General features: G+C 38.3%; 1 protein-coding gene across 1 annotated transcript in view; it reads right to left on the bottom strand.

Annotated features, from left to right (window-relative positions):
• LOC121960588 (E3 ubiquitin-protein ligase HECW1-like) overlaps positions 1-21778 on the bottom strand; it is a 68192-nt gene that overhangs the window by 37931 nt on the left and 8483 nt on the right. Inside the window, 6 exon segments of the mRNA XM_042510370.1 lie at positions 3456-3608; positions 3611-3627; positions 5648-5723; positions 11924-12018; positions 15008-15115; positions 15504-15825. Of these exon segments, the coding sequence (XP_042366304.1) occupies positions 3456-3608; positions 3611-3627; positions 5648-5723; positions 11924-12018; positions 15008-15115; positions 15504-15825 (771 nt within the window).

Genomic DNA, 21778 nt, shown 5'->3' with positions numbered 1-21778 from the left:
ATCTTTTCCTGATTTGTTCTGAAAGAGAACACTCAGGGCTTTGAATGACAGTAACCCTCAGTGACACTGATGAAGACGTACTGGAGATGTATTAGGCTATGTGACAGGAGCTGACATTGGTGATTTTACTCATCTTAAATACCAGTATAACAACATTGAGTCATAAACTATGAATCATTAGTTTCAAGCAGTAAAATGATCAAAGAATGGTGGATTCAGTAATGTCCAGGAAGGCTGATCACATTTGCCATTCAACAAAAATGAGCATCAGTTTACTTGTGTGCTCACTGAAAATTCTAGGTTTAAACAGTGCAGTTTGAGTAAAAGCACTTAAAGAGTTAAAAGTCGAACTCTGAACAAAGCTGCAGTGTCTGTTAAAGTGTGATCTCTACACATTTGTAGTTTAAAATTAAAAAACCTTTAGCCTGGCGTAGTAGGCATCAAAGGGTCGAAACGACCCTGGCTCAAGGCCCAGGGGGGCCACACAAAGGTCTATAATGGTTGATCCTTGAATGGGATCAAGAAGACTTTATTTACTGAGGTATGGCTGTGATGATACAAGTTATATGTACTTACAGGAGAAATAAATGTCTTGTTATCAAAACCCACTTCAAATTGTCATCTGATACCCAATCCTCAGAGAAAATTGTGCTATCCAGTTTGGACAGCACCATTTTCACAACGGGAGCTAGATGTGCAGTAAACATGTGCCGGACCAGCTGAGTCAGAATGCCTCACCAAAAATCAGGGGATTAAAAAAGGAAAGCCAGGATACAGAGAAAACAAGAAAGAGAAGAAAGCAGAGAGGCAATGGCCAAAGTTCTGACCCTAAAAAACAGAATGAAGAAGCACCAGATATGACAGGCAAAGCTGAACACGACAAACGCGATGAGCTAACAAATAAAGCAGCTGTGGCAGACTCAGTTTTAAAGATAGAGTGAAATGAAACCAGGCAACTAAAGGCATCCACTGGTGCCAAACATGTCATGCTTTCTTGTTCAGAAGAGGCTAAATACACATATTGTAGTATATATAATATATATATATATAATACATATATATATATATAATAATTATATATATTCTTTTTGTTATTCTTACTATATATATATATACTTATTACAACATATATATATATATCTGTTGTACATTGTGGCATTATAAGGATATTTATATTTTGAACTAATATACATACCAGTGTTAGACACTGCTACATTGCATTGTAGCATTGAGCACAGTTTATTTTACACATTTTCAGCACATAAACTTTTTATTGTTAGAAACATGCATAAACTAGCTCTAATTATCTGTTACTGTATTTCTTTACATTTATATTTTTACACACTTTACACACTCAGCACATTATCCATATTATTATTTAAACATACATAAACTAGTTTTAAATAGCTGTTAATGTATTTCTTGACATTTTTACACACTTTACACACTATGCATATTTATAATTTTAAATATCCACATACTACTGTTGATTATTTATTTCTGCATTTATTTTAGATAGCATGTTTTTGCACACTGTTCATACTCAGCACATTATACATAAATACGTTTTTAAATAAATACATATAATATAATATTTGCTAACTGTTTTACTATTACTGTATTTGTATTTTTACATACTTTGTGTACTCATTTCTACTTGCTATTATTATCTATTTTTTGGCATCAGAGTGACTGTAATTAATTATAATTTCCTCCCAAGGATCAATAGAGTATTTCTGATTCTGAATCTAAAATAATCCTCAAAAGGAAAGCTTAACTTGGCGAGGGGAAAAAGTGACTCTGTCTCTGTCATTCTGAGGCTAACAGCAAAGAGCTTAATCGAAATTGCCTGTATTGATTTTAAAAGCTGTGGGTGGTCGAGGTGCTGGAGTGGATGTGTGGAAAAAGTTGCCCCCTGTCCGTGATTCCTACTGGCTGACCTGGCTGTGAGCACTTGGAGGATATTTTGTATGTAAGCACTGGATGACAAATCATCTTGCGGGTGTGTTGGAAGAAAAACTCTGGCTGAAAATTGGTTAACACAGATGAAAGCACTTAAACCACTCACTGAAAAGTATTTAACAGACAAACTGAATTGCTTTAATAACTCCAGAGCACACACCATCATTTGCAAATTAGGTAAACAAGCTTTTGGTTTTGCTGACTTTGTATTTGTAATGTCATTCTGTGTAAAATGTTAATATTACTTCAAGCCTTTTTGCTCATGCCATTAAATTGCTGCCGCCACGACAGGACTGACTGACGATGAACTTTCCAGAAATGTATGGGTTTCCTTGAAAAAGTCCCTAAATGAGAAAATCAATTGGCTGATCTTGTTTTCCACAAAGCAAACATGATTTTCATGGATTACATTGATCCTCTTACTCTACAGTTGGAACCAAATAAGCAGCCAATCCTCCCTTTTCTGGGTGGTGCAATCTGTGTACTGAGTATATTTTAGAAACTTAAAAAATACTCCAGTAATAGGACAAATTACCTTGACAAAATTCCTAATAAATCTGACCATTATACTAACGATTCTAAGATGCTTTTAGTTCTTACGCTGAAATTTCCCCATACAGCCTACACATCATGGAATCACACATACGGAGATACTATCTTATGTGGTTTAGATTGAAAAATTACTGGTTGGTATTGTTTGTTTTGTTCCACAAGAAAAATTAGGCAAAAACAAAATAAAAAGGAAAGACTTTATGTTTCTGCCAGAAGCGCTATCTATCTGATCACATTTAGGCTTCAAAATTTGTGAAAGTGGTGTTCATTTGCGGAGATTTTTTTGCTGAACAAAACATGTAAGTATCATAAACATTTGTTTGCCACACAGCTTATGAGATAAGATGCATTTTCCTTTGACCTTGAGTTAGATGAGAACACCTGTAAACATGGTAACTTAATAAATCAAGCCCCTCAGAATGCCTTTATGTCATAAAATATTTAAATGCAAGATGAAAATAAGACTGAAATATCAGCAGACTGGAAGAACCAAAACTCAAGAGTCTAAAACAGGTGCCTAAGTTATGTGCACAATGTTTGCTTTCAATCTCCTTTCAAAGTCAGAGAAAACGGGAAAATCCCAACTGACAGACTAGAGAACACACATACACACATCACCGCTATACTTCTTACACCAAAACTGAATCCTAACCACTTTTCTCTCAGAAAATACTTCTCTCAAAGGGACACTGTTCTCCACTTGCTCAATAGAAACAGGTGACCTGTAGTTTGTTTGCTGAAGCCTCATAGAGGACTGCATTTACCACAATCAAGTACACAGATGATACAGCTAACACTATGAATATAGATAATGTTGTTATTCTAAGGTCTAAACATAGCAAGGGAATCTATCATGTGTCAGAGTGAGTGTGTGCCACTGATTGTGTGTGTGTGTGTGTGTGTGTGTGTGTGTGTGTGTGTGTGTGTGTGTGTGTGCGCACCTCGGTGCTCCACTGTGGGTTGACGGTGTTGCAGACCACTCCAGAGCGTTTCTCTTGGCCGTGGTGAGGCAGCGAGGGGAAGATGCTGTGCTTTCCAGGCTGGATGGAAAGCTTCAGGTAGGGGTCGGGATTGAAGAACATCCCTTTCTTCACCAACCAACTGCCTGGAGGTCTGAAAGAGGTGGACATGAACGCAAGGGAGAGACAACAATGATTGTCCTCTGTTATAATAGATAAAAAGTGAAATTAATGTATTGTAGGATGTTCATTAGTGACTTGCAGCTGTTCAGTGATTTAGATGACTTTTGCACAGTGGCTAAGACATTCAAAACATACACACATATAAACAGTAAACTTATATACATATATATACCATATAAATAACCAAAGCATTTTGCAGATACAAAAACTACAAGTCCTGTATGCATGCAATGACAGAAGAGAAATTCAACCAATGTCAACAATAAAATTACTTTTATGACCGGATGGGTGGACTATTACTGCCTACACATGGAGGAGCAAAGTTTTTCCGCCTTTGTGAAGCGAAATGTTATTCACTAGCTAAGCTAACTAGAGGCAGGTTTCCATTAACCCTCAAATTGTGCAAATTGAAATTACGAATATAAAATGTGTTAGGGAAAACACGTACATTAAAAAAAAAAAACACTCCCATTTATCACAAAAACTGTTTTCATGCTCACATGAGGTGGTGTTTCAGGCAATTAAAAAAAAACACATTTTGAAAAACTGAAATGGAGACACTTTTTGTCTTTACTAGGTCACATGATGCTATGGCTATGTGCTTGTTGGTAGGAACTGACTCTCCTCATGATGCAGCAGGAGCCACAAGAGCTGTTACTGCAACAAATAACTCTTCAAAAGTTTAACAGATTATCCAGGAGTTTTAAATCCACAATTCCTCTGTGAAATCATGAACTATCAGCTCCCAGAAATCCCTCGTACGTGGCCGCTTTCATGTATAAGGGACTTGCCTTTCCATTATTGCTCACATAACACGCTTACGTGGCCTTGGATTGTAAATAATGATTGCTAGTGTGGTGGCTGCAATAGAAATAAAGTCACTAATGTTTAGAACCTCCATCGCCATGCTTCTTTGAATGTTATCATGTTTATAATTGTGTTTAATCGACATTTCAAAAATATTGCTTAAGTTTTGCACAAATCTGTAATGGAAACCTGCCTATTAACTACCATCACTCTATGATTGTCACAGATAAGCCATGTTGTTCAGTGTGTTTATATTTTTATTGCATTTTCTGGGAATGGGAAAGAAACTGCTGGAATATCCCTCAATGTGTTTTCTAAACTGTGTCAAGGTTGCTTTGTCTCTGCTTGTGGAATATAAATGGACTGAACCTGTTTGTGCATAATTTGAGGTCTAAATGCAGCCAGAGTGGGATCCTCTCAACCAACCTGAGCTATTTGAAATACTGTACTTTTTACTCCACTGCTAATATTAGATAACTACTATACAAATTAAGATTGTTTCACACAAACTACATTTAAGTATACAAATGCAGCTGAAACAATTAGTTGATTCAGTCATTTTTTGAAAATTAAATGGCAACTTTTTTATTTCATACATTTTTTAGTCATTTTTCATGCAAAAACATTTCATAGTTCCAGCTTCTCATACATACTGTATGTATGTACCAAGGTTTACAAAACATTATATTTCCTGTTTACATACCTCAAAACATTTAGGTGGGAACGAGAATTACAAAATTGGATTTTTGTCTGAGGGGAAGCCCACACTGGCAGACTTTGCATGGCAGACTTTGCAAACCCGCGGCCTAGAGGATAGATTTTATTTGATATTCTCTTGTATAGGGCAAGAGACTGTTGCAATAAATACTACAGACTCAACAAATCCAAGTGTTAATAAAGTGCCCGTACATCTAATCTACTAACTTTAAAAAAAGGTGCACTTGGTGTTTTTGTCTCTCTTCAGCTTCAGTATTGACACAGAACAATTGAGCAGGCATTGATTTGAGCACACTGCTGCTTTTAGACAACACTAAGAGGACAGAGTTTACGAGAGAGAGCTGCAGGCTAGGGGATGGTTCAGATGAGGACAGAGTGTGTGAGCGATTTGATCAAAGAGCTTCCAGTGTCCCAGTAGAGCAACACAGCAATGGACGGAAAGTAAAAGACACATATTGGTGTCCTACCTGACAGCGAGAAGTTAATGAGTCTCCTGTTGCCCAGTCCATGGTTGACTTCAGGACTAACCACTGGCTTTAATATCTGAGGACACACACACACAAACGCAAAGAGTTCAAAACTGCCATGAAAAGAACATGAAAACACACTCAATTATCCTTCTCTTCTACAGCAGCGTCTCTCTAACTTTGCTGTGGGATGAATCTTTAATGATGCCCATGAGGGAAGTAGGCCACCGCAGACAAATAAAAGTCACAAATAACAGTAGACAAGAGACACTGAAAAGCAAAAAGTAAAAAGCAAAAATACCAAAATTCATCATTACATTTACAACTCTTTTATGACTGAAAAATTCCCGTTTTGTCTGACAGCTTTGTGTGTAGGTAGAGAGAAAACGTGAAATCTCATTTCAGCACAGCTTTTAGTAAAGCTGCATTTTCAGTCAGCCTGACAGCGATCAATACTTTGTCTTCATTCTCCTGACATTGATTCTACAGCCAGGAAGAGGAGGAGCATGGGGGATAAGAGAGGCAGGGGAGCTGATAGAGAGAGGAGGAAGTGGAGAAGAGAGTAAGTACTGCTGTGATGTGTCAGCTCCAGCATACAGTGGAAACCTTTGGCTTGGTGTAGCTCGAATACTGAACGCGGTCAAACAGGAGCAGGCAGAAAACAGAACTGATGGAAAGATGTCTTAGAGTTTACTGAATGAATTATTAACATCACAGGGACACTGCAGAGTCATAGCCGTGAGTTTCACAAATTCTCGATTCTCCCCTCTGAATTTTTAACCAATTGAAAGTCAATTTCAGGCTCAATTTCTTTCAAAAATATGTGACAAAGGCAATGAGCAACTAAGAAGAAATGGCCCAAAACTTGCAAGAAATTAGTGAAAAAATTAATAAATGAAGAAGTACAAGAAAATTACCTGAAAATGGCAAAAAAGGAAAGTGAAAAACAAACAAGGAAATGACCAGGAAAAAAGTATTTAATCCTTAGCTTTTTAAATAGAATATTCTAAATATATTAATTGCTTGCAATTTGTAGCACATTTCTTGGCTAAGTTGCCCATTGGCTTTTCACCCTTGTTTTCTAAAGAAATCAAACCAATCCAAAGGTTTAAATATTTTTGAACTGCATCTGAATGCAGCACAAGAAAAGTGATGTTTATTCAGGTTTCTTTTGTAATTACACACATTTTAGGATATAACTTTAATTAGACAAAGTACTCTTGGAGCCTCACCAGTCTTAAGGCTGTACACGTAAATAAATGTCCTTATGACTGTGATGAAATAAAGGTCACGGCATTACATAAACTAAAAGGGTTTATCACCTATTACTGATTTTTTTCAAATAACATGGAGGAATCCAAATTTCTAATATTACAACTCATTCTTGGACATTTCATTATTTTTCTTCCCAGATTAGTCTGGAGCAAGACTAAGGGGCCGTTTACACGGCAACAGTTCTTGCATGAAACATTAAACTTTGGCCTCTCATTCACAGAACAGCGCCGTTTCGGGCGCCTGAAAACACAAACTTCTGATATCAGGTTCCAGAGTGTAGTTTTTATTGAAAACCCCAACTCTTCCGTTGCCGTGTAAACTGGCTATGTGCGGATCCTGTGAGAACGGTGACGTCACAGCCGAGGAGACATAATGTTTTACATGTTTACTGCTTTCATTTAGCATCTTAGCATGCTAACATTTGCTAGCTAGTACACAAAAAAGTGAAGACTGATGGGAATTTTTGAAATTTAAAGGGATATCTTGCTGGTTTTCAACTAGCTTTTCCAAAACAATGTGGGTAGAATGTGTAGATGAACTGCGGTAACCTCCCCTCCACCTAACCAGTGCCTTAAGAGTGTCATCAGCACCACATTAATGACACACACACACACACACACACACACACACTCAGACAGACTCACAGAGTGAAAACAAAACCAGCTGTTGCAACATTGTTACAGCTGGTAATGATTGTGTGATAATGACATTGATGTGACATATGCATTATTTTTACTGTATACAAAATTAGAGTTAGGATTTATTTCTTACCTTATAATGACAAGTAAAATAGTGCCTACTTAGACACATTACCGATCTGTTTAACCACTGATGTAAAAGCTGTATGACACAAGCTCAGCAGTGAAACAGACAGTATAGGACGATGTAAACAGCTAGTGGGTCTCAGTCCTCTGAAACACAGCAGTATTTGCTCACAAAATTCAGCCTGAGCTTGGAATGCTTACGCAATTGTCTGGGAACAAAAAAACAAACCGGCAGTGGAAATGAAAAGATAAAGGAAATGACAGATGTTTGGACCAATTCATTTTAATGAGATGCTAATCTGCCTTTCTGAGTACAGTCAGAGAGAGAAGTGCCAGCGCGAGTCTCCTCAATGATTCTAATCTCACACATCAACCAAATGGCAACTTCATCCATCTGCAGCACACTTTATATAATCTCCCTTCCCACTGCAGAGTGTAGAGACTCGCCTAACGCTCAGGCACTTTGAGAATAGAAAAGGAACAATATGTAGAATTCATGAGCATTCTTTAAGCACTGCGAGGATCTTAAATGATGTAAGAGGAGGGGGATTTTATACAATAAAAGTTCCCCTCCTCCCAACCATGACGGGTCTGAGAGAGACAGCCTACATGTACAAAGTGGATCCGCATCTGATTACAGATCAGATAAACCACGGCTCCAACCTCTGGGCCAGTATATTTAAGATGTTTTTTCATCCATCCCAGTGCCTTTTAAGATGGACAGGCTGAGTGATCTAACTCAGTTAGAGTGGTTTAACAGAGACACGGGGCGGTGTGGAGGAGCTTCTATCAGCTCAGCGTTGAGAGGAGCTCTGGTGGGGGTGGTTTGTAAATTGCCATTATTCAGTGTCCATCAGTCAGTAGCAGTCATGTTCCTGGTGCTATGTGTCTTTCAGTGGAGATAACTTAAAGCAAAATCCACCTAGGCGGTAAGCTGTGTAGCAATAGAGCCAAGGCCTAAATATTACTGGTCAAAATTGGTTTGGACCAGTAATATTAATTATTCACATTCTTAACTTAAGTAAAAGTACTAATACCAGACTTTGAAAATACTTTAAATACTCTAAAATAGTACTTAGGTAAAAGTAAGTGAATATAATCAGGAAAATGCACTCAAAGTAAGTAAAAATCCCCAATGCAGGAAAAAAATCCTCAAAAAAAATACATAAAAAAAATATATCTAAAAGTCTACTGATAAAAGACTCAAAATTATTTAAAAATATATAGTAAAAAACACCCTCCAAAAACTCAAATAAAAACCCTACACCTTAAAGACTCAAAATTATTTAAATTGAAATAATAATAAAGAAATACCCCCCAAAAACTCAAATAAAAAAACCCTACACCTAAAAGACTTAACATTTGAAAAAAATGATAAAACAGGAAACAACATTCAACCCCCCTGAATAAAAAAAAAAAAATTGAAAAAACAGCCTCACCCTCTATAAACTCTGTGATTTATAAAAATAATATTTTATAATCTCTTCTCAAAAATCTTAATGTGTAAAGTAACTAAAGCTTCTCAGATAAATGTAGTGGAGTAAAATGTGCAATATTTCCCTCTAAAATGTAGTGGAGTTAAACTATAAAGTCACATGAAAAGAAAATGCTAAAGTAAAGTACAAGCACCTAAATTTCATACTTATGTGCAATACTTGAGTAAATGTACTTTGTTAAATCTTAGTACTGAGTATCAGTGTCAATGTGTTGGCTGATAAGCAAAAAGAATCTGCAGTGAACACTTTTTAATACACTTTAATACATTTTTTAAAAAATATTTTTTCCCTAGACATTTTTCCATAGCTTTTTTGATATCATTTTCTAGATCTTCTCATTTCTTGCAATCTCTAGAACATTTCTAACCAACTTTCTCATTGACTTTTTCCCAATGTTTCTGACAGAAGTCCAGCAATTTCCTCAGCGTTTAAAGGTTTAAATACTTATGAAAGGCATCTGAAAGCAGCACAAGAAGAGTGATGTTGCTTCAGGTTTCAAAGGATTAACACATTAAGATGCAATCTAATGAATCTGTCTCTCAAGATGCTGTGAGAAAACAAAGGCAAAGACAGATGTATGTGTAAGGAAAGAGAAAGACGAGGACAGAGGGAATATTTATGGTTACCCAGGCTATCCAGCTGAGCCTCGTCCTCCTCCCGCTCCTTCTCTCAGGATGACTAGGAGACAGCAGTCCCAGCTGGAGACACATGCCGTCCATCACACCCATACAAATCAAGTGCTGTGTCTTCTCTATCTAGAGTCAACAACAGGCAAAGCAGATGAATCTCCCTCCGCTGCTCTCCTGTCTGTCCATCTCCTGTATCCTTGTCTTTTTCCTCCTCGCGTCTCCTTTGTTGTGTCGGCCTCCTGCAGTTTGATCCGTTGCTTTCCAGCCCTCGCATCCAAAAACCTGAATGACTTACCTGGAGTTGACTCTCTTCTGTCTCTACTCTTCCCTCCCTCCCTGTATCCCTTCCTATGGCGGTTATTTTTATTCGTTTGTCCTCAGGAAGCAAGTACAGATCAAGTTCTGGGCCCATCAGCATTTCCAGGGGCCCAGAGCAGCAGAATGGGAAGACAAACAGTGAAACCTAATCACCCAGCTGGACACCCTCCTGATAACAGCCTCTGGCTGATAAAGGCTTGAGAAGGGCAATTGCAATGCGATAACTAATATGTGGTGCGACAGCTCAAAAGATTTAAGTATGAAGATTTATAAGTAGCAATATTTCATATGATCACTATCCAGTTCACACTGGGAACCCTGTTTATCCAATGCAAGCCAAAATCTGGCAGAGTGGGAGTGATTCCTGGAAAGGCCAAAGGTTTGGATATCAGAGGTGATGAAAAAGATGCTTCAAGCAGTGAGAGATTTTCTAAATCTATGGTGACAAAGCCATGTACACGCCACCAGGCCCCTGGATTTGGGGTGTGGGACTGCCTGAAGTATGCCTTATTCCCACTGCACAAAAAAAACCCAATAATAACCACTTAGATCTTGTTCTTTAATGCAGTCGGAAAGTGTACAATCGGCATTCACATCTGGGTCAAACGACTCTGCAGTAGTCACGGGTATTTATCACTTCCAGCTCCGATCGGCATCATCAGGAACACAACGTCCAGGTAAACGCGCAAATTTCAGCTCCTTAACTGGCAAGATGCAATGACGCGCCGTCACTAATTACCCTCCATCTCCTCCTAAGCGGCACTAAAACATCGATCTAAATCAGTCTGCACCAAGTTTGAGATTTATAAAGAAGGTAACCACTGTGACGTTTTTACAGACCTGTCCATTCTGCTTTCTACTCTTCACCTGTTCTCCGGTCTGTCCATGACGTTGCACAGACACACCAATACAAAACCCCACACACGGCATACTCCTCTGCTGCACAGTCATGTAATCTGCTCTCCAGGCAATGGGAAAGCAGTCTATAGCCTAATTTTAGCAGGGTACCCGTGTTCACAAAACCTGTGTGCATATGCTGACTGAGGTGGGAAAACAGTTGGTACTGTCCCTGTCTGAAAGTGTGATCATCCACACCTGCAGAGAAGGTCACACTAACACCTTCTGATCAGCATCAGGTGTCACAATAACATTAGCTTATTGATGCATACAGCTGCCAGCCGACCACTGTCATCCAATTATATTCATACCCGTGTTTTAAATCTGTCAGTTCTCTATTATCCCAGTGATCCTCTAATGCACTGATCCACTGATTGCTGCCACAACTCCACTAGCCTCCTCCTCCTCCTCCTCCTCCTCCTCACATCACTGCAGCTGTAGTATTGTTATCTTGCTAAGCTCTATGTTCATGTATTTTTCTATCTGATCTCAAGTGTTAAGGGGATTAGCTCTCAGCAAAATCCTTCTTGCTGTTCGAATTCTTTGAAAGCTCAACCAAAGAGCAGGGCCTCTACTGCTAAATCTAACTGTACAACACTTTGCAATGGATGGTCAATTCTTTGACGTATCTCTGACTGAAATATACTGAGTAGCTTCTCATGGAGTCTAGTATTTTCATCAAAACTGCAGTGTAGCTACTTCAGGAGTAGCTCATAATCTGGCAAACTACAGTTACAAAGTAGCTTCCTCATCACTGAGGTTGATTGACATGACTGAGTGAATTGAACAGAAATTAAAAAGCTAGGAAGCCATTCAACGGGGACCAGTCAAACGCCACAAATGTCAGAAAGCAGCATATGTCCAAATAAAGTTAAATAAAGTTGTGGAGAGACTCACAGGTGCAGGTCCTTTCTTTATGGTGATGCTGGGTGTGGTGGCTCTCAGCGCTCCGGTGACACCGTGGTAGTACCTGAAGCAGACCTGCGTCTCAGCTGAGGACACACATGATGAGCGGGGACAGGGAGGTGGCAATGATGGGGAAAAAATTCAACAGGAATTAGTTCCCTTTCACCAACAGGTTTTATAATTTTCATTTGAATACATTCCAGTCTCCAGCAATGAGGGACCCATATGATCACGTTTATTTGAAGTGCATTGTAAGAGTTAATAACTACAGTGAATCTCGATATATATATATATGTGCAGGTATTTGAATAAATGTGGAACGTACATTGTTAAAAGAAACATTTTGTTTAAACTTTAAAAAAAGTTAGTGTCCAGGCCGCCATAAAATTTTGAATTAAGTGAACTCAGACAAAACAAGTTGAGATAATTTTGCAATGATTCAAATCAAAAAACTTTTATATTCAAATTCAAATTCAGTCAACTTAAAATTTGAAGGAAGCCTGAACACACTTCCAGCAAATTTTGGGAGATTAGCTGCCATACGAGTGAGTTAATGTTTGTCCAAAAAATGTCATGTAATAAAAAAATATGATGAAAATCTCTGCAGTGTTTTGGCATCATTAAGAGGTTCACTGTTTACTGTACAGGACATCAGCTGATCCGCTAAACCATAACTTGCTGCCAATCTGCTGCCAGCTAGCGTTGGATCCATACTTATAAATGTTTTAAAATAATAACACGGAGGCCCAAGAGTTTGGACCAAGAAAGTAAACTCTTTTTTACCTCCCATATTGTTGACAGAAGAGCATTAGTTCCACTTCTCCAATTCTAATCTTTCACAAAAAAGCCTTAGTCATATACACTGCATCACTGCTTACCAGAGGCCAGGTATTAACATGCTGATGCTGTGGTGATCAGCTGTCATATATATTTACGTCCTTTTTTTTCATCTTGGCAAGTGAGTCAAAAACTTTGGAGACAGTCTGTACCAGTCTATAGTAAACAGATTTTTTGACATATCCTCAGTGGCTTTTCAATGATCCACAGGACTAAATAAAAATTTGAAATATATGTCATTTATTAATGGTGACTAAATAATTTAACATAACATACCCATGTTTTCAGTTTTTATTTTAATTAGTTAAATCTTTAACAAAATGTATTGCAAAAAATGAGAGGAAATGCGGAAAAAAATGAACCTCTTTACAATCTATTTAAATGATCAGCTCTCAGTGATAGGTGATATTTATCATTGCTGGGACTCCATAGCCTTTGGGATAATAGGGGAAGTAGACCAAAAAAATCAAAAGGCTTGGGGGACACAAAGAGATTAAGGTCATAGTAAAGCTCCATGTTTTTCTGCTTGTTAGGTCAGACACACTCAGATGTTTTGACAAGACGAGGGGGAACACACAGCAGCACCAGCACACGTGACTGAATGTTTGCCTGCAGTCTGACTTGTGTCATCTGTGTTTAACAAACAGGGAGGCAAAAATAAAATCACTTATATTTGCACAGCCTTGAATTTTTGTATAGAAAATATATAGACTCATACAGAAGTGACCCCCCCCTGTAATCATCACTCACTTATGGTGGTGTATTGATCTGCAGAGACTCTGCCCTCTGCCTGGATTGTCTTCTTATTTACTGTGTTCGGGACATTCCTGTGTTCTGCACACAGGTGATAAAAAGGTAGCTCCAATAACTGAGACACAGAATTAATTTCTCTCCCATTTTGGATCACAGTTCCGCTGCAAAATTTCTGGTTGTGAAGAGTTTGTATGGAAGATTTCATTGGTCATTTATAATGACCATCGAACCATCAAATGCTGACCAATCATGACTGGGCTTCTTTAGAAAATGGCTTTAAGAAGAAGGAACTAAAATGGAGCATTTTAAACAGAGGGGGTATACGGATGTTCCAGCACAGACAGTATGAGAAAAATAACATGTTTTTTGAACATTAAAGCATATAAATGTGTTCTAGCAGAAACCAAAACTACAAGTATGAACCTGAAAATGAGCACAATAGGTCCCCTTTGTGTGCCCTTAAAAGGAGATCAAGGCATGAGTACACAGAAAACTTTATTTGGTAACATTGCTATTGGGTCTTTGGGTTGTTCAGATTTCTGTATATGTTTGTTAATTGATTTATTTATTTACTTTCTTACTCATTGAAAAACATTTTTTAAAAACAGTTGAGAAACTTGGGGCTTTTCATTCAATGATTCTATCAACTGGAGAACGTAAGCTGAACTGATTTTAATGTTACATGCATGTACACAAGGAGATATATTTGCATTAGTTGGTTATTGGTATCAGCAGTTTTGTATTAGTGATTACTAAATATTATAAAGTTTATAAATGCTGCTTCGGGAGCTTTTCCATGCTGACAATCGTACATATTTGGGGGACGTATGAATACTTGGAGCACTTTATAATAACAGCTTCAGCCCTGTAAAGCATGGAGCTTCTGAAACAGCCACCTCCACCTGTAACAGAGGCTGATGCCACTCACCTGAAACACCTGGACAACTTTACTCTGATAAATGTATTCTGTTTCCTGTGTGCATTTGCGTAGACTCTCTCACTCATACACACAATTCCCCATGCCCCTAAACGCAGCAATTGTGCACCATTTGTCACCGTCTCCCTCCCCCACTCTCTCCCTCTAATGATGTGCCTCTGTAAGCAACCCTGTTAGTTTGCCAGAGACGGATACTCCGCATGCTGCTGCAGCACTATCTGCGCTCATAGGATCAATCCACTTGTTATTTGAGACAGAATAGAAAAACACCACAGTGATGATGACTTGGAACTAGCACTGGATACAAGTACTGAATATACTCTAATGATTACTTATATTTGACTACAGCTAGGGGCGATTTCATACCTAACCTGTTTGGTGTGTTTGTCTGTTCGGTTTAGTTTGGTTCAAAAGCTTAAAGGGACGTATAATATCAAAGAGAGAGAAAAGGGAAAAGGATTCATTATAAAACAGCTGATAAAACTTGCACCAAGTGGTACAACTGATCTAACCATACAATATAGGCTAAAACTCAAACAAATACTCACAGTCACTGAAGTTGGAACTGGAGTCAATTTTCCAAACAATCTGTCCCTTGTGAGATCCGTTGATGCCTCGGTTCTTGTAGTCCAGAAAGTTCTCAGACAAAGCCTCATCTGGGAAGAGATCAAACAGTTAAAGCTAAACTGCTATTCCGACCCTCCAGAGTTTGTGTCATTTCTTGTCATTTTCAAGTCATTTTTGAGTTTGCATTTCCCATTACACTTCACATGACAATAACATAAACGGCAAATGATTTTCCATGAAGAAATATCCTCCATTCCCTACCAATGACAGGTCTGCCATATATCTTATCATATCATATCGAATGGTATGGTATGGTATGGTATTGTAGCAAATCGTATCATATGGTATCACATCATTTAATATTGTGTTGTGTCATATATCATTATACTGATAAATTAAAAAAACTTAAATGATTATTATTTATGTTGTATCAATCAAATTCTAACATTCAGGGTCATTATTTCATATCGCACTTACCAACTAGATACATGCCAATCCAGTCCCCAGCATCCACTTCCTCCTTGATGTCCCATGTGATCACCAGGTCTTCAGACTGACCGATGGTGTAGTGGAAGGAACTGATGGTGAGGGTGGAGCGAGCGTCAGGGGAGACCAGATCGGTGTCGCTGGTGGAGCGCGACAGCCCCAGCATGAAGGCCTCCTGGTTCAGCCCATTGACAGCGAAGGTGTCCGGGCCGTAGCTGTGACGAACCGCATCCTTGCAGCGCTGGCGGGTCTGGCTGCTGCGGGTCGGGGAGGCCATGGCCGCCAGGCCCAGGAACCGATTCTGGTACAAGTTCTGGAAGAAAATGCGCCGCAGGGAGGTTTGAGGTCAAAAGTTTTTTGCTCTGAACATCAAAAATCAAAAGAAAAAGCACATGATTGGTGTTTCTGTTGAATTTCACACTAATTATTTTTGTCCTGGTGCTATAAGCTGTGACCATTTTGTTCGATTCAGGCCACTGTAGATTACAGAGTAACTCCTCATTAATTACACTTTTTTTTCCAGTTAATAAAACATGTATAGTTACTTAATCGCGCAATTTATCGATTACCCAATGGTAATTTTTTATTTTTTTAAACGTTTTCCACAGAAAATTCAGTCTTCGCTTCATCCCAGTGAGTCAACAGGTGGAATCAGACAAACACAAGGAGCAGCACAAGCTAAGGTTTTCCCGTTAGCGTTTACGCAGCCTTTCCTAACTTAATAAGTCAGGGCAAGTGTTTCATTTATACTGCAAATTTGAGACCTGACTCTGCAGTGGAAAACACAGGCTTAACAAAAATGCTGAATGTAATTGAACCTCGTTACAATATTCCTTCAGGAAACCATTTCAGGCAGACTGTAATTCCTGCTTTGTACAAGCAACAAAAGCCCAAATCGTGTTTATTTTTATACATTTAGAAAATGCAGATACTTCTCTAGCATTTCAGAAACATTGAAACAAAAGTTTCATTTGTTTGTCTTTTTTTCTAATCTCAATACTACATTTCACATTTTATACGGAGCTGTTTTTGTTTGATATGCTGCTAAAAAACACCCTGAAGTATGGGCAACTGACGTACAACTCTATTATCCTTTAAAGTCAAGAAAAGATCATACTTCATGGTGTTAGTTTTAATAAATAAATATAAAACATAAACAAAAGCAATTTAAAAATCAAGGAAATTTGTCTGACAATGCTTCTTTTTTGTTGTATTGAAAATGTATTTTACAGTGACATCACCGTGTCATATTGAACCAAACTTGGAATTTTTTGAGCCGTTACACCCCACTGTAAAAATAAACAATTTGTTTTAACTTTAAAAAGTTGGTGTCCAGATTGCCTTTAAAATTTACTGAATTTGAGAAGACAAGTTGAGGTAATTTTGTAATGATTCAACTTGTCTTCTCAAATTCAATCAATTCACAATGTTTGGAGCAAATTTACGCCTTCACCATCTCTACCATGCATTCAAATGCCCTGTTCTGGAGATACATCCACATGATGTTCTACTTTGACATCTATATAGTCTGTGCTGACAGAAGAAAATCATTGTCATTGTGTACTTTGGTTTTGATGGAAACATGTAATATCAGAGTGCAGTATCATATTAAGTCCTTCACACTGACATTGGATGTCGCTATGTAATGCTTTTTGGGTCATTCTGAGTTCTGAAAAGTGTAGTAACATCAAATAAATATGCTGCAACATTAACAAAGTCTAAAGAATTATAAAATATGATCACTGTGGTCTGTCTGCTGCATGTAATATCAGATATATCAGGTAAAGCATTTGTCAAGCTTGCATGTTAACATGCTGAGAGATTATTTCGACTATAACACCATACATGTTTGCATGCATTAATACATCTTTTGTACCAGTACACACAAATTAAACAGGCAAAGGGCCATCATTATGGCAGTTTAGGGAAATGGTGGTTGGAGAGTGACACTGTTCATGTGGAAGGAGGAGATGGGGATTTCTACAAACATTAACACAAGTTGGATTAAGGATGCAATGTCATTTGTTTGTCCCTTGAAGCTTTAAATGAAGTTTTTAAAATAGACAGCCAGATCTGCATGTCGAGTCATGGTAGATATGTAGCATGTAAATCCAAGTGATCAGTTTGTTTGTTGTCAAACAGTGGATTTGTTCATTTTGAATGTTTCACAGTTTTTTGGGCCCTCCTTTGCACTGAGGAACATAACCAATGTATCTCTGCTGAAACCATCCATTAGCTCTCTTAGGATTGGAATTGATTCTTAAAATTGTGTATTATTAAGGTTTTGAATGGCCTGTCTCAGAGGTTGATTCTTGACCCGATTACATGATGTTACATGCCTGAGTGCACTGTGAGATCTGTAAGTGGGGCACTGTTTGGCGCTCCATGGTCATGGTTGGTGAGTAAGGTCCTGTCTACACAAACTTTACATCAGGAGATAACAGCAGCATAGCACTTCTGCAACGGCTGCTTTGGATTAAAGCATCTCCACATAAATTGATAAACATGCTTAATGTTACAATCATAAAGATTTTTTCAGTACATTTAACACAATTTTTGTTAGCAGTGGACTTTGTCTTTTCCACACCAGACTGAATCTGCCATGAATCAAATGTACAAGCGCAAAAAGTGTAAGAAATGGACAGAGCAAAATGCTTCTCTACTACATACACATAAACTGCGAATTGAGATCAGTACTGGAACATTTACACTTTAGCATGAAATCATTGTTATCATAAGCATTTTTGGGGTTCTTGTCAAGACTATCTCAGGTACTTAATTACGTCTACCGTCATTTCTGTGCCCATAATTAGTGGTATCTTTTAAACTGATTGTATCTTACTGATGGGTTTTTCTATTATTTTACTGGAGTAAGAGTCATTTTTACTGTCCATGGGTCGTCTCTGGACTTTTTTTTCTTCCAGCGCTTGCTGCAAATGTGGTTGTTCCTGTTAGCATTAGTAAACTTCCTGAACTCTGTGTCTTCTTGGTTCTAAATGTTTAATGAAATTGCTTGCGTGAAATGAGCTATTATTCACTCCTCCTATGATTTGCAGACCACTCTTTTGTCATCAACACTCAACTGGTGAAAGGTTAAAGTTACATTACCCCACAGTTGTATTGGGTGCTGTTGTATCAGAGTCAGTTTACAAATACAAGTATGAGCACAATATTGGACTGATACCCAATACTGGTATCAGTACTGGTACATCTCCAAATGAAAGCTTTAAAATGCGTGACAAGAGGAGCACCTTCAAAGAATAAGCCTACAGTATAAGTCACTAAAAAACAACTAAAAACAAGGCATTTCTCTTTAACCAACTTTGGGTGGTCAGTGTTTTATTAAAACCTATAACATAATTCAATTCAACAAAACAACACAAACTATAGCCTCAGAAATTACCATGATGGTGAAACAAAAGCCTGATCAGTGCAAGAATATTGCTGTACAAAAGGCATGATTGTAGAATGGGACATAGTTGCCTTTGAGCCACCACAGGAGGTAGTAACAGCACCGAAACAGTGTGTGAATAAAAAAGCACAGCTGGCACGACGGGACCATGGGCAGGACGGTGGTGACGTTTTCACTACATGTTACATGTTCAACCCACCGCAGGAGATTTTTAAAAGCAGCTTGTAGCAGTTAGCGTCCAAGTCTAATGCTGTGTTAACATTGAACGTGATGACAATGTTTGTGTTACTCGCACGTATAGGGACTCTGACGTATGTTTGGAACACTTTGCAACTCATGAAATCTCACCCTCAACAGCTTTGGTTGTGCTTGCATTAGCTAGGAGAGGCAGCTAACAGCTAACTTGGTTTGAAGTGAAATTCAACACATAGCTGGATGTAAACATGCTGACTCCTTGCCCTGAAGCAGAGTGAAAGACTGAGGATAAATTATGCAGTGTTCATATTCATCACGGCTGAAGCAGAGTGAACCAAGACGTAAACACCATTATTTATCAGTATCAGTATTTATCCATGTGTCCACAAACAGCGACATAGTTTGTCCTTCACTTCTGTCTCCCAGTAAGATCAGGAGAATCTCAACTAGATCTTAAGGCTAATAGGCTTTCATCACACGAAAGTCAAAATTCTAGTAGAAAAATTTCACGCGTCCATCGCACTGTTCTGCGTGAATTCGAATCTAGTTTTTTATCACAGTGTCACTTCTTTTTTGGTTCCACAATGCCGACATACTGTCTAAATTCACACACTGGAGTGGCCTGATGCCACTGTTGTTTGGTTCTGTGTAAAAATACAAAGTAGGCATAAAGAAGGGATTTAGTGGCAGCTCTATAGCACTATGAAGTGAAAAAAGGCTACAACTATTGTATTGGTTTTCATTAGATGTGACAAGTATTTATTGTGTCCACACCCTGTATCCACTGACAGTACAGATAAGTAATATAGTATAAAAAAACTGAAAAATTATTAAGTAAATGCATCTACCTGTGGTTCCGTTTACACAAAACCCACTAACTTAGGGGCCTGTTCTTGCATGAAACACAAAACTTTTCTTGCAGTTTGGCCTTTCATTCACATGACAACAGCATTTTGAGGGCCTGAAAACGCAAACTTTTGACACCAGGCTCCAGAGTGTAATTTTTTTTTAAATGCAGCCCCTTTTGTTGCTGTGCAAAACTGGCCATGTGCGGATCCTGTGAGAATGAATGTCACAGTCGCACACAGGTATGTGATGTTCATCTATGGTGTGTCATTACAAAGTTACACCACCAACTATTGGCCTGGCATGCATACTACAGCATTTTTGGTAGTTTTTGAGAATCAGTGTACATGGGGATCATTCTCACGATGTTAACATATAAACGCTTTTTTTTATGCAGAGGAAAGACTTTTCTGTTTTTAGTGAGGCCATTCTCGTCTAAATGTGGCTTTAGTTTTATTTCTAATCTAATCATTAAAATGCCAGTCATTCTAATCAAAATATATTGTAGCGACCAGGATTTAGTTGTGAAAGTCTGAATCCTTTAGCACCTGTAAACATGTTTAAAAGAGTGGTATGACCTAGTCGAATTCAATGTTTGTTCAGCATGGATGCTGTGATCACTGCAAGATTTCGGCATCATTACCAGCGTGTCCAAATGTGAGAGTTTTCCATCCTGGGATCTCGGATCAGATCAGAGGATGCTCTAGTTGGAAAGGAGCTTCAGGGCTCGACTTAGCCAGCCTTGACGGATTGGTCTAAATGCTGGGGCTCTGTGCGTGCAGTTGGTGATGGAGAAAGGTTATCTGCACACACTGTACAGATTTTATGTGCTTGCTGAGTGTCCCCATGGTATATGAATATTAGTGAAAAGCCAGTGTTATTATTGATTTAGCTGATGATTAAACCAATACATTATTTTTAACATTGACTTGGCAAATATGGCCAAATACAATGATAAATATACAATGCAGTGCATTTATATATTTTGATATGAAAGTGATCACATTTAAAGGAACTAAATCTAGTATTAAAGTAAACTGTACATACATATTGTAAATTGGCACCATTTTTAAAAATCCCATAATCCTACACACAGAGTTGGTAAGCAGGCAGACGAAGAAAGTGGTGGGTGATGGTGATGGCAGGTGGGGGGGCACTGACCTTGATACTACAGAGCTGCATCAGCATAATGACCAGTCAACCCAAAGCAGACCAAAACCTGAGGGAAGTGGGAGGAGAAGGGCGGCGTGTTACAAACTACAGAAACAAAAAGCAGAGGCAGTGAATGTAGCAGGTGGGAGTCAAGTATGGCATTTGTGTGCAGGAAGAGAAAAAAAAACAACAGCATAATCAGACTTTCATACTTCATCTTTGTCAGATAAAAATATGAATAATTGAGAAGGAGCAGAAGCACAGATGGACAAACAGGAGCAAACAGAGAGACAAAGACACTGTGACCTCCACACGGAGACATGGAGAACAGAGATACACAGCAATGGACAGACACCACATCAGAGCGTCGCATGGCGCTCAACTCAAAACAAATCACATGGTTCACATTGCTGCAGTGAAAAGGCAAGCCTGCAAAGGAAGAACACATTAGCAGGAATGTAGTGTAATGCCCTTTTCTTTTAAATGTGATCTGGTACGAAGGCCGTGATGCAACGCTTGTGTGCTGTAATTCACTGATGACGTTTACATGTTAGAAATATTCCAGTTTTTTGCTCTGAGCAATTGTCTGAAAAAAAGACAATAATTCTACTAAACTGTTTGTGAATGTCAAATAAAATAAATGTTCTCCTAAGACTCTCGT

This window comes from Plectropomus leopardus, chromosome 21 (assembly GCF_008729295.1).
Source record: "Plectropomus leopardus isolate mb chromosome 21, YSFRI_Pleo_2.0, whole genome shotgun sequence".
In the NCBI taxonomy this organism is placed as follows: Eukaryota; Metazoa; Chordata; class Actinopteri; order Perciformes; family Serranidae; genus Plectropomus; species Plectropomus leopardus.
The sequence above is the reverse complement of the archived record's forward strand: the minus strand, read 5'-3'. Positions and strand labels throughout refer to the sequence as shown.